Source organism: Lepidochelys olivacea (genome assembly GCF_965140295.1).
Source record: "Lepidochelys olivacea isolate rLepOli2 genome assembly, chromosome: 11".
NCBI lineage: Eukaryota > Metazoa > Chordata > Testudines > Cheloniidae > Lepidochelys > Lepidochelys olivacea.
The window spans coordinates 59,280,077-59,294,390 of NC_140421.1; the positions used below are offsets into that span (position 1 = coordinate 59,280,077).

At 42.0% G+C, this 14,314-nt stretch overlaps 1 protein-coding gene across 4 annotated transcripts in view; it reads left to right on the forward strand.

Annotated features, from left to right (window-relative positions):
* Window positions 1-14,314, forward strand: part of LOC311528240 (aldehyde oxidase 1-like) — a 76,313-nt gene that overhangs the window by 13,311 nt on the left and 48,688 nt on the right. For all 4 annotated transcript variants that reach the window (XM_084643020.1, XM_084643018.1, XM_084643017.1 and 1 more), the window contains 8 exons: window positions 540-620; window positions 2,506-2,650; window positions 2,831-2,923; window positions 4,120-4,271; window positions 4,485-4,578; window positions 8,260-8,369; window positions 9,212-9,396; window positions 13,980-14,142. In XM_084643020.1, the coding sequence (XP_084499146.1) occupies window positions 540-620; window positions 2,506-2,650; window positions 2,831-2,923; window positions 4,120-4,271; window positions 4,485-4,578; window positions 8,260-8,369; window positions 9,212-9,396; window positions 13,980-14,142 (1,023 nt within the window). The remainder of the gene's footprint in view (window positions 1-539; window positions 621-2,505; window positions 2,651-2,830; window positions 2,924-4,119; window positions 4,272-4,484; window positions 4,579-8,259; window positions 8,370-9,211; window positions 9,397-13,979; window positions 14,143-14,314) is intronic.

Genomic DNA, 14,314 nt, shown 5'->3' on the forward strand with positions numbered 1-14,314 from the left:
GTTTTGTGTGGGTTCAGGGGTTTGTCTACATGGCACTCATAGCAAGATTGTGTTCACAGAACTGAAGTTTGCTGCAAAAACTAAATCAGAATCATGACACTAATTTTTTTTATTTGAAAATTCCCATCCATACAAATGGTTTATTTTATGTAAACATTCCTTTCAAAAATCTGTGACCTGTCAGTGTGTGTTAGAGTGGGGGGAAATATGGAGTCATCTCACCTCTCTATAGTTGAACAGAGGGAAGTGTACAGTTAGGATTTCAGGTCTGTATCATTCCACTCTCCCAGCTCCAGAGGGGCCAGGGAAGGTGACTGAGCTGTGAGAGGCTGCCTTTCTCCATTTCTTCCGCTGCAACAGCTCCCACTAATACATGGCAGTTTATTTAGCATCTCATCCAAAGGCTATTAGAGTAATTACAAAGACTCCTGCTGACTTCAGTGGGCTTCAGATCCAGTCCTTGTGATTCTTTCTTTTTTATAAAGAATGAATTAAGTAAAAAATTGTTTGTTTTTGTTTTGTTTGTTTGTTTGTTTAAGACTTCCACCAAGCTGTTTTCAGCAGATGAATTTCAGCCCTTGGACCCCACCCAGGAGTTTATATTTCCACCAGAATTAATGGTAAGTAGAATTGCTCTTGGTCTGTGCATATGCTGTAACATCTGTAACGTTTACATGTAGTTCAGTACTCATCTTAATGTGCTCTCTAGTAGTGGAGTGGTTACATCAGGAGAAATATCACATATTTGCCGATAGATCTGCAAAGATCTGTGATTTTTTTTAATTCTGTGTTTATATTTACATACAAGAACTACATTAAAAGAGATGCAAAGTCAGGTACTCAAAATGTAGGGAATTAAGGTTGCCTGTGCAAAGCATGGAGCTGCTGGAGATTCTCAACAAAATGGTTGTACAAATTTTTTAACCTGGGCAAAACAACACATTTTCATCATCTTGTTCTGAGAAAAGGATGAACTGGTTTTGCTGAAATTTCCAAAAATAATCAGTCTGTGGCAGACACCCCACACAGAAAATTTTAGCTTAAACGGTTGAAGTTTGACAAAGTTATAAGTAAGTCTGCAAGTTTGTCACAGAGGTCATGGATTCCGTGACTTTCTGTGACCTCTGTGACTTCTGCAGTGGCTGGTATGCCTGGCTCAGGGGACAGCTCAGGCAGCCCCTGCACCAAGCACACCAGCTGCTGCTTGGCAGTCTTGGGCCCCCACGGTGCCCCCCCGACCCCAGCAGCAGAGTTTGGGTGTGGGAGGGGACAGGGGATTGGGGCACAGGATGGGGTGAGGTGGGCTCTGGGCAGCGCTTACCTTGGGAGGTCCCCAGAAACGCCTCTGCCTTGCTCAGCTGCTAGGCAGAAGTGTGGCCAGGCAGCTCTGCACTCTGCCTGAACCTCCGCCCAGAGCCCTGGGTTCGCAGCACCCATTGGCCGGGAACTGCGGCCAATGGGAGCTGCGGGGGCAGTGTCTGCAGGTGGAGGCAGCATTCAGAGCTGCCTGGCCATGCCGCTGCCTAGCAGCTGAGCAGGGGGGATGTCACTGCTTTCAGGGAGCCCCACAGGTAAGCGCCACCCAGGGCCCACCTCACCTCGTCCCATGCCCCAACCCCCTGCCCCCTCCCACACCCAAACTCTGCTGTTGTTGTGTGGAGGGGGAGGCACAGAGCCAGGTAGGGAGTCTGCCAGTCCCACCAACCGCCCTGCCCCCAGCACCAGTGGGAGTCCCAGGCCATGCACCACTGCCCACACCCTTCCCCTACTACACCAGCAGACATCTCGGGCTGCGCACCGCCACCCGCACCACGCCCCCCCCAAGCAGCCGGGCTGCCCTCCCACAGCACCCCGGGCAACCTCCCCCGCAAATTTTATTCACTGGTATTTTTAGTAAAAGTCATGGACAGGTCACGGGCCGTTAATTTTTGTTTACTGCCCATGACCTGTTGGTGACTTGTACTAAAAATACCCATGATTAAAATGTAGCCTTAGTTATAAGCAACTGAAAACAGTGTCTTATAATGGATAGTATTAGGCAGCCTCACCTATAGGTGGCACTACCTATGTCTGGCAACCTTATCTACAGGCACCAGCTATGATAAGGGGTATGCCTACACGGCAGCTGGGAGGACTTATGGAGTAGGGTTGAAAGTAGTTTCATTGCAGTCAAATCCGGATTTTTTTAAAATTAATTTTCCATTAATTTCCAAGGGTGCAGGATCCAGCTCTAAGTGCGTAGTCTGCAGGATAAATCCTGTTTGCTAGACACATCTGAGTCAGTTTTAGGCATTTTATTCATGAAGCATGAATTTCCTCCTTGTGCAAAGGGCCAGCATAAGGCTGATGCACTATTTAAGTCCCACTTAAGCCCAGTTTTGAGGGTTTAAGTGTGACTTCCATGGTTAAGGAATTATTTTGGCTCCTAGTCCAGTGCCCTATTCACTAGACAACCGCTGCCTCTCTGGAGCTTTAAATATTAAATCTACATTGTTTCTCCTATAGACAATGGCTGAAAATCAGCCAAAAAGAACTCTTGTTTTCCAAGGGGAAAGAACAATATGGATTTCTCCTGCTAGCCTGAAGGAGCTTCTGGAGCTGAAAACTAAGTACCCCAAAGCACCTCTCGTTGTGGGGAACACCAGTGTGGGTATGTAGAATCAGAGCACATCCTGTTATGCATGTGCCCGTGTATGTATGAACAGTAGCGGGCAGCATTTAGAATTGCTTGTGTGTTCTTTGTCCTTAATATATGACTCAACAATGACATAGTCACAGTTCTGGAAATGCAGCAATCTTCCTTTTCTCTAAATCTCATTCTACTCTATAGGGCCTGAAATGAAATTTAAAGGAGTGCATCATCCAGTTATCATCTCTCCTGCAAGGATCCTAGATCTGAATGTGGTGAGATACACAGACAATGGTAAGTAGACCCTACTTTTGCCTTTTGAAACACAGAGAGATATCGCTGCATAAGATAATACTGATCCGTACCCTAGTGGGGAAGATGTGAACTGCTCTACAGACATCCTGGCTCTCCAAGAATGTCTAGAGATGCTTGTGAATGTTTCTGCAAATCATTCCTGAGACATCCATGGATCAGGATGGCTATGATCCCTGCCCCAATCTATGATACATTAGCAACAGCATGGGTTTGTCTAGATTAGGAAAAGAAGTTGAGGTTAAATTGGGTTAGCTAGTATGTGTTATCTAACCCTAATCTTAACCATGACCCAATCCCTAGTGTCGATGTGGATTAACACCTTTTACCTCAATTTAGCTGGCTGAGGTCAGCCCTAGGGGGAGTGTAGAATCAAAGTTATTGGCTATTTGTCCTCCAATGTCTGCTTATGGAGGGGACCCTCAACATTCAGATATCCTCCCTACTACATGGAAGAGGTGGGAGTGTCAGCCATCTCTGCAGCACCTCTCCCTCTCCTCGTCTGTAACCCACAGAGGCTTCTCTGTAGATCAAGTGTTCATTCTGGGGAAGAGATAGGAGACTGGGTGGGCCAGGGGGAGGAGTGGGCAGACTGTGGTGACACCCGTTGTTGCCCCCTCACACTCTATGGAGAATCCATGCATGGATCTCACAGCACTTTATAACATTAATTAAGCCTCAGAAATGCCCTACGAGATAGATAGTAAATATTACTGTCCCCATTGTAAGCGAGACAGAGATGAGCAAACCAAGGCAGAAAATTTCAGCAACTTGCCCAAGGCCAAAGAGAGAGTCTGTCAGAGCTGGGGTTACAATTTGGGAGTTCATGGCTCAGAGCATTACACCACATTTCTCTCCCCATTTCCAGATGTGCTTAGCTGCTACCCTTGACAAAGAAGGACTCTCTACCATGACTGTTAAAGACTTTTAACCTGTCCTAGTTTAACTCCAGTTTGCACATGCACATTTTGAAATTGATGCAGTATTTGTTTTGTTTCCTAAATTACAGTGTAACAAAAAACTTTTAAGATGTTGCCTTATTCCTATCCACATTCTAATGAGAGCTGATTGTGAGAAAAAGGCACTGCATAATTACAAAAGTACAGTCTGGACATAGTTTAATACCCTGACTTTGGAGCAATGCTCACATTTTGCTACTTACAATAACTTGGTTTCAGGACTAACCCTTGGAGCTGCCTGCAGTCTGGCTGTAGTGAAAGATGCCCTGACAAACACAGTCTCGAAACTTCCAGGGGAGAGGTCAAAGATTTTCCATGCTCTCTTGCATCAGTTAAAAACTCTGGGAGGACAGCAGATCAGAAACATTTCCGTACGTTACAAGTTGATGGGTTAGCAAAACTGCATGGAATTGCTTCTGTCTGTGCATAATATTTTTATTCGCTGCTGAAATAATAGACTTTAAAATTAATTGTATGTCACTGTCAGTCTTATGACCTTTGATCAATGTAAATCCTCACACTGGACTGACGCTTACATAAAGGTGACGACTTAGTGACATAATGTCCTTTTTTTTTTTTTTTAGTCTTTAGGTGGAAACATTATGAGTAGAAAGTCAACATCAGACTTGAATCCCATTCTAGCAGTTGGCAACTGTACCCTCAACCTGGCATCAAGAGGTAAGAGGCAGGGTACCTGTAAGAAGGTGGCCCTGTCTGGAGTGCCCTGCAATGGCAGGCCATGGCACAACAGGCAGGCATGCCGCAGTTTCCCTTCTTATTATTCCTCAGAAATAGTCCAAAGCAACTTCCCAAGTGAAAGCAAAGCCCTTGTGGGGTTTCATTTATTACAAAAGCCCTATGCACATAAATAACAAAATGTAGTCCAGAATTTCCCCAGCATAGTCCTTACAGCACATGCAACGTACAGCCCTGGCGTCTCTCATCACACACTGGCTCTCCAGTGCAGTCCTCTCCCTGAACTTGTAGTAGGACATCTCAGCCCTTCCAACCGTAGCACAGGGAACCCCCCAGCCCCCCCCCCCCCCGCCTCTCTGCTGAGAGCATCCTAGCCAGGGGACCACCCTTCATCTCCACTGGCCCTCTCATGATTCCTCAAGGTCCAGCTCTCTAGTCTTGGAGATGTCAGTAGGAAAGCTCCTCCACCACGCGCCTGCCTTCAGCCCTCTCCAGCCTTTGTCTCTGCCTCTCTATCTTAGAGCCAGCAGGCAGTTGCCTCTGCTGCTCCTCCTGTCTCCAACCCTGGTTTTCTGGCTTGGGGACACCAGCCAGCAAACCCCTCCTGTTGCTCTCTTTGCCTTCAGCCTTTCCCCAGGAAGCACCTTCTGCTTTCTTCCAGGACCTCCTTGAGTCCTCCTGGTCTCTAGCAGGACTCATTGGGTCTCCCTCTCACTGAATTTCTCCAAGATTCTTTATAGTCCCTGGTGCTGTACTATCCTCTTAACTGGTCAAATGGGAGCACCTGTCCTAGCACAGGGGAGCTGGAACTGCTTCGTTTTACAAGGGGCAGCCACCCTGCGACAGTCCCTCTCTGTATTTGTACTGAAGATGTAGGAAGTGTGATAAGGAACAAAATTACAACCAATTAATGTTGTTCAAGAAATCCACTCCCTGCCACACACAAAGCCACGTCTATGGGGAGACTGTGGAAACTGAGAACACATGAGGGACATAGGATTTCCACAGGCGTAGTCATGTGTACCTTTATAGCCAAGGAACCAGTAAAAACACCAAAGAAACAGCATGATTCAGGTAGCTGTGCACGTGGCCCCTTGCTTATTTTAATTCTGATCTAAGGGGGAATAAATTAAGCAGGTGCTGTATGCATAGACACATGGTAGGGTGGAAATGCATCCTCTCATTCTGTGATGGACCATGCCTACTTTGTGTGTGACCCCATTACACATCACTCGTCACCCTAAGGAACACATTCACCACGTAGTTGTTTCCTGGTCAGGACTTGTGCACTACTTCTTTTGCCATTTTTCCTGAATACACAGGGGTGGACATGAGAGCCAGAATTTCTGTCAAAATACAGTTCCACTCCAGAAAGTGACTTTGTAAAAAAAAACACACTGTCTCACTCAACAGAGTCACCCCATGCCTGTGTTGAGAGACAAGCCTGCTTACCTGCGTGACAAACAAGAGTTTTTACAGATTTTCATTCCCGTCAACCCTGCAGAGCCAATGCAGCTAAGAGAGGAGTCTAGTTCTTGAGTATCCTTAACAGAATTGTTCACCAAGGGCCAAAAATTGACTCCTGGCAGACCCTCTGAAGAAAAGGGCTGCATAGACATTAATTGGCCACAGAACTCTTCTTACAGGTGATGATGTACACCAGAGGTCCCCAACGCGGTGCCTGTTGGCTCAATGTGGGCTCCCGCAGGACACCGCATCACCGAAATGCTGCCGCCGAGCGCAGCTGCCAGAGAACCACCCACCAAAATGCCGCTGAGAGGCGTTGCTGTTTGGGAAAATGCTATTCCCACAGAAAGGCTGGGGACCACTGATGTACACAAAGGAACAGGCCCAGTTAGACTCCCAGGTCCTAGTGTTAATTTGCAGCTGGCAGATAGACAAATAATAATTTTACCTGTAAATATAGCATGTTCAGTGTGCACTCAAGGGATAATCTACCAGGGACCTCCAGAAGCCATTTGTTTTGTATATTGGACCTTCATTATTTTTCTCTGTCAAAGCTTTGCAGTTCACCTTTCCTGGGTTTTCAAAATAGGGATCTCTCCTTCTACTATTGGATGGCTAGATTGCAGTCACATTATTGCATGTGGCATTTGTAAGAATAATCCCCATAATATGGCAGCCATTTTTGAAATTTCACTCCTCTTGGATTGGGAGAGGGTGTTTCACCTTGTGGACCAAGGATCCTTTGGTTGTAGGAAGCCTGAGACCTGGATGAGGCCTGTGGAAGCTAACCAATGTAAATATTAAATATGGTTAATTATTATTAATGAATTAAACATCAATTCCTTTGATGCTAACACATTGTGTACTTTATGCAGCATATGCAAAGCATAAAGGACACAAGTGTACATTTTCTAAACACTGATTAATCATATTTATTATTTGTATTATGGTAGTGCCTTCAGCCCCAGTCTGATCAGGGCTCCATTGTTCTGGGTGCCATATTAGACAGATCCTGCCCCAAACAATATACAATCTAAGGCCCTGATCCTGCAAGCACTTGCACATGCTTAAACTTTACACAGGTGAACTGTCCCATTGAGTTTGGTGGAGTTACTCATCTGCATAAAGTTAAGCACATGCAAAAGTTTTTTTGCCAGAGTAGGGCACAACTTGAAACAAAACAAGCGGGTATATAAACAAATGGAGGGAGTTGGGGAGAGGGGATGAGGATAACATGATGAGGATAACAGACATAATTAGCAGTTTAGGTATATAAATAAGCAGTAGGTTTTAATGATGATTGGAGCACTATTTTCTGTAAGCATAATGCTATATTTAGAATGTCCTAACACTCCAACACTGTTTCAACAAGGTGTATCAATTTACACAGTGTTGACTAAGATATTATATTAACTTTAATTTCCTAGTGTTCCCATGTAAACATTTTATGATGGGGGAAAAACACACGGGTGAATTAAATACATATAAAATAGGAATGCTTTAGGAGAAAGTCTGCTAGCTGTTGCTTTTTTCTGATCTGTTAGGTGGTCATGTGTATTGGTAAATTAGGTGGATATTTCAGAACAGTGTGTAATTTGCAAATATAGGGACACTTATCAGATGTCCTAATCCTGTTTTTAGATGTTCAGATTGGCATTTAGGCACATTAAGTCTTCTGAATGTCAAACTGTGGGACTGTTTACCTTTGTATTTCCTTGTTTATTGTTAATTACTTACAGGGTGGATTTGGTTTATAGCTATACCAGCAAACCCTCTGTAGTGTAGACAATGCCGAAGTAGTCAGAAGGTTTTTGGACTGGGAATTTCAAAGGGCCTAATTGAGTTAGGTCCCCAACTCTCTTTGGAAATCTACCTCCCTGCCTTCGGTCCCTTTCAGAATCCCAGCTTTAATCATTAATCTCATAAAATTGTGATTTTTTTAACTTTCAAAACAGTTGATCAAAAAGAGAAAGGAAAAGACAATACAAATTCTTCCTCTGGTAACTATTGAAAATAGAGAGACCACTTACGTTTAAGGTGCATGCTATTGTTGGGACATTATATGAACTTTAAGTAATTCTTTTCCCAGAAGTATTGCATATTCTTCCTTGACAATTAAATTGGATTTACACATATAAACTGCCTAGAGTTCACTTCTCATTGTACAGAGATTGCCATTTCTGTTTTCTCCAATAGAGGGAACACGGTGGATTTCTTTGAGTGACATTTTTGCCAGCGGAGTTGGTAACAATACCCTTATGCCTGAAGAAGTCTTAGTCTCTGTTCACATCCCTCATTCCAGGAAGGTAAAAGTTGCTGTGATGTTTGGATTTGTTTTGTGATAAGGATGGTTTAACCAGTGTTTATATGGAATTAAAGAAAGAACAGGAGGAGGAAGTACCATCTGTGGTTTGAAAAAAAAACAAAAACCACCCAACCAGTGAAATGTTTTGGAGGGCATTGATATATTCTGTATCCCAGGACGCTGCCCATTTGCAGCCTGGCAAGACCTCCAGTCTTTATGCAGATGAAGTTCCTGTTATCTCCTGAGGGTTTTGCCTACATAGGGTCTATAGGATTGATACATGATCCATGCTTCCACGCATAGTTGCTGCACAAGGTTGTTTGCTTGGTGCTATGTCACCAGTAATTCTGTAACACCGTGGAAGGGCAATATCTTTGGGAATTGGTAAGAAGACTGTTTGGGAGATACCTGCAGGCAGTCACACATCTCTGGTCTTGAATAAAAATGTGACTTAGTTGAATTTAGATGACTAAAGGAAAAGATCTGTAAAAGCAGAAGATAGAGTTGAAATACTGGCTTGATTTGTGCTTGAGTTTAGGCAGAGGTTGAGCCTCTTCAGTTTTGTCTCCCATTCTAAATGTGGCCCTCTCCCATTCCCCCTTACCTCTCAATAACTGTTTGTGAGAGGGGCTCTGCAGGGGATGGAAAGGGAGGTGGGTTGCTTGCAAGACAACAGTGAAGAGGGAACTATTGGATGGTTAAGGGAAGGGAATGAATGGTGCTAAATGTTTTGGAAGTAGAATCCATGCTCTATGGTATTTATTACCTTAGTTCATGTAGATCTCTATTAGAACATGTTACATTTCTGTGCATACTTCTTAGCCTCCTTTTGATTTTTGTTAGGGGGAGTTTGTATCAGCATTCCGACAGGCCCAGCGCCGGGAAAACTCACTGCCAATTGCTAATGCTGGGATGAGGGTACTTTTTGCGGAAGGCACGGACATAATTATGGACTTCGGCATTTTCTATGGCGGCGTTGGCTCTACCACCATCTGTGCAAAACAAACCTGTGAGGCACTCATAGGGAGGTACCGTATGAATTCCTGGAGGCTTTAGACATCTTTCAGATTTGAATATTGTTAGCTTTTTAATATTTCAGGGCATAAATACGGAGATCCTTTATTTACAGAATGGTTGGTGCCATTTATAATCCACCAGATGAACACAGATCAGCCCCAAGTGCTAAATCAACTCCTCACCCCAGAATGGAGTATTTATACTTTTCTGTTCTAAATGTTTTAAAGTCCACGAATGAATGTTGTGGTCATTGAAAGGTCTCTCCACAGGGTGGGTACAGTCGCTTTATTAGTGTCACTACATCACTTTGCTGTTGTGCCCCAACCTGACCTGGAGGGACCTCTACCTGTTCTTTATCCATTCAGTCTCTAGCATCTGTGCTGAAACTTCCGAAGAGGCTGCTAATTAATTAGTATGAGGGAGTGGGGTTCTAAAGTGGGCATTGAAGAAGGACTCATCCCTGTATTAGCAGTACCAGCAGCAAAGGGCCTGAGGGGACTTATGCCTCCTCAGTTCAATGGCGGCCAGGGTTGGGTGTGGCCCCAAATGCAGACTAGGGCATGTCTAGGGGCTTCTTTAACTTGCATCCCCCATTGAGGCTGGGGAGGACAGGGATATGGTATTTTACATTGACTAGCTCTCTGCACTGTTCTTAGCCAATCAGTAGCAGTAATCAGAACTCACCACCTAGCTAGCAGATATCAGGTGCAGCTTTCTCTGTTTATGCTCCTGGCAGAGGTGCATTGTAAGGAGGGACCTGAAGGAGGAAATGACACTGATTGTACAGGTTGTAACTGGGAGTTTTTCCCACGTGTAAGGAGCAGCATGGGAGAAAATGAGAACATGATTTAACCATCAGAAAACTGAGCTTGTTCTAACTTGAACCTCCTCAAATTTCAGGGCCTGTGAACAAACCCCTGGGAACTGTTTCTCCCATGCAACTTATGACCCAATTTTGAATTGGATTTGGAAGGAGTTCACATCACTTTTAGTATTTCTCCTGTGCTAACATAAATAACTACTTGGTGTGGTTGAATAGTCAGTTTACCATTTATGTAAAGAGGGCAGGATATTTGAGTATTGTAATTTAAAGCATTGATTTTTTTATTATTAATCTCGGAACTAGGTAGCACTTTGGAATAGGATATTATCTTACTCACTCATTAGACCTGGGTTCAAATTCTTGTGCTAATCACAAGTGAAAATAAGGCCCTGATGTAATGCTCTTTAAAGTCAATGGGAGACTTTCCATTGAGTTAAATGGGCTTTAGATCAGGCCATAAGTATGCTTTTCTGTTGTGGTACATAGTGGACACTGATCTACAAAGAGTCCTTTGGATCAGAAGGGTGCTCTACATGTTTTCTATTCCTTCTGTATAGTGACAGGACAGAGTTAATTGTTCCTAAACAATCCCTAATATTCCCTGAATTGTGGGCACTTGTTATGTCTAAATAAATACTCCTTTCACTTTGAGCACCCAATTTAAAATGTTAAATAAGAATTGCATGCTTTCTGTGCAGCTCATGTAGTGTGAGTTCCTGACAACCCTTTTCCTTTTGCAAGCTTTTCATTGAACATCATGGCAGACCTACAGTTTATTCAAATAGATACCTATTCAGCAAAACACGTAAGCATGTACCTAAGTCTGTCCATATTCAACAAACCGCTAAGGTACATGCTTGCTGAATCGGGGCCTTAAATTGATTATCTCTACCTGACACTATATTACACTCCTTTTAATTGTAACAACAACCAGATGCCACAGCAATGACTGTCTCATAAAAATATGTAAACAAATAAAATTAGCCTTTCTGAGTTTTTGTTTATATCCTTCATGTTTATAACCAGTTCATCAAAAACTAATAAAAAATAAATGACAAAAAATCTATTGTTGCCCTCAAAGGTGTTTGTACGTGAGAGAGATGTCTGAGCTCTTGGATCAACCCGTTATATTTAACTGGCTTTCTATGTATTCAGACAGTGTTCTGTTTTTCTGGTTTAGGCACTGACAGTTGGTATTATTGTTCTTGAGTGTCAAGATTTGCTCTAATAGATACAGTGGCTGGGATTTTCAAAAGTGCCTAAAGCAGTTAGGACCACAAGTCAAGTCATGACTTTTTCAACCTCTCTTTAACTGAGAGCTTTGCCAGGCCCTTGATTATTCTGTTGCTCTTCTCTGAATCCCCTGTAATTCTTGCAATATCCTTTTTGTGATGGAGTGGGCCCTGGCAATAATTGAAAATGCTGATAAATTGTTTCTCTAAACTCTGTCCTGTTGTGCCATTTGATCAGTTTATAAGCTGAAGCCGCCCTCCCACCCATTATCTTTTTGTTAGATTTTGCTACCCCTTTGATCTCTCTCAACATTGTGCACTCAGTTTCCATTTCTTGATCTTGAGGCCAGTGGTATAACCCTGCTAATATATTTATATTTATATTCTTACAGCTTGGGATTTGTATCCATATAGAATCAACTGTGTGATATACTTCAAAAGAGCAGAATTTTCAGAAGAGAGACCACTTTCAGATGAGCATCCATCATCTGAAAATCTGACCCCTTTAAAATGTCTCAAGTTGACATCCAAAATCACTAGTCCCTTTTGAAAGTTCAGGCCATTATCTATTGTGTAGTGATAATTTTTAATAGAATTAAACTAGGGCTATCAAGCGATTAAAAAAATTAATCGTGATTAATTGTGCGATTAATCATGCTGTTAAACTACTAGAATACCATTTATTTAAATATTTTTGATGTTTTCTACATCCAAATAAATATATTTATTTCAGTTACAACACAGAATACAAAATGTACACTGCTCACTTTATATTATTATTTTTTATTACAATATTTGCACAGTAAAAAACAAAACAAATAGTATTTTTCAGTTCACCTAGTACAAGTACTGTAGTGCAATCTCTTTAGCATGAAAGTTGAACTTACAAATGTAGAATTATGTACAAAAAATAACTGCATTCAAAAATAAAACAATGTAAAACTTTAGAGCCTACTCAGTCCTACTTCAGCCAATTGCTCAGACAAACAAGTTTGGTTACAGTTTGCAGGAGATAATGCTGCCGATTTCTTGTTTACAATGTCACCTGAAAGTGAGAACAGGCATTCACATGGCACTGTTGTAGCCGGCATTGCAAGATATTTATGTGCCAGATGCGCTAAAGATTCATATGTCCCTTCATCTTCAACCACCATTCCATAGGACATGCATCCATGTTAATGACAGATTCTGATTGATAACGATCCAAAGCAGAGTGAACCGACGCATATTCATTTTCATCATCTGAGTCAGAGGCCACCAGCAGAAGGTTGATTTTCTTTTTTGGTGGTTCGGATTCTGTAGTTTCTGCATCTGAGTGTTGCTTTTGTAAGACTTCTGAAAGCATGCTCCACACCTCGTCCCTCTCAGATTTTGGAAGGGACTTCAGATTCTTAAACCTTGGGTCAAGTGCTGTAGCTATTTTTAGAAATTTCACATTGGTACCTTCTTTGCATTTAGTCAAACGTGCTGTGAAAGTGTTCTTAAAACAAACATGTGCTGGATCATCATCTGAGACTGCTATAACATGAAATATATGGCAGAAAGTGGGTAAAACAGAACAGGAGACATAAAATTCTCCCCATGGAGTTTAGTCACAAATTTCATTAACACATTATTTTTTAATGAGCATCATCAGCATGGAAGCATATCCTCTGGAATGGTAGCCAAAGCATGAAGGGACATACGAAAATTTAGCATATCTGGCACTTAAAGGCCTCGCAGTGCTGGCTACAAAAGTGCCATGCGAATGCCTGTTCTCACTTTCAGGTGACATTGTAAATAAGAAGCAGGCAGCAGTATCTCTCATAAATATAAACAAACATGTTTGTCTTAGCAATTGGCTGAACAAGAATTAAGATTGAGGAGACTTGTAGGCTCTAAAGTTTTACATTGTTTTGTTTTTGAGTGCAGTTATGTAACAAAAAAAATCTACATTTGTAAGTTATGCTTTCACAATAAAGAGATTGCACTACAGTACTTGTATGAGGTGAATTAAAAAATACTGGTTTTTTGTTTGTCATTTTTAGTGCAAATATTTGTAATAAAAATAATAATATAAAGTGAGCACTGTACACTTTGTATTCTGTGTTGTAATAGAAATCAATATATTTGAAAATGGACAAAAACATCCAAAAATATTTAATAAATTTCAGTTGATATTCTGTTGTTTAACAGTGCAACTAATCACGATTAATTATTTTGAGTTAATCGCGTGAGTAAACTGCGACTAATCGACAGCCCTAAATTAAACCAATTTTCATAGTTTAAAAAAAGCTGATTTATTTTACTAGCATATAGGGCTCTATTATGTTGACTTCATTGAGACTATTCATGTGAGTAGCAGCTGTTCGATGTGAACCACACTGTGTTAAAGATCAAACTCCCAATATTGCTCCCACTGAAATCCAAACTGCAATTGACTTCATTGTGAGAAGGATCTTGCCCATGTCTGCGATATAAGCAAGTTAGCGTGGTCACCATTTAACTCATTCCACTGTGCCTAATATACTGATCGCAGTATTATTATTATTTTTGCCAGGCATTGGAATGAGCACATGCTGGATGAAGCTTGCAGACTGGTTCTTAAAGAAGTTTCTCTGCCGGGCTCAGCCCCAGGTGGGAAGGTGGAATATAGAAGGACTTTGATTGTCAGTTTCCTCTTCAAATTCTACCTGGAAGTGCTTCAGTCATTGAACAGGATGGTAAATTCTTGTCCTGGGTCTATTTTCATGCAGTCTAGTGAAAGGTCTTGTACTCTGTATTTATTTTTCCAGTTTGTACCGTGTACTGAGCATAATTTCTATGTTCACAAAAAAATTAAAAATACATAACAACATATCAGTGCCACTATTAAAAGAGCTCTCACACTAAAAA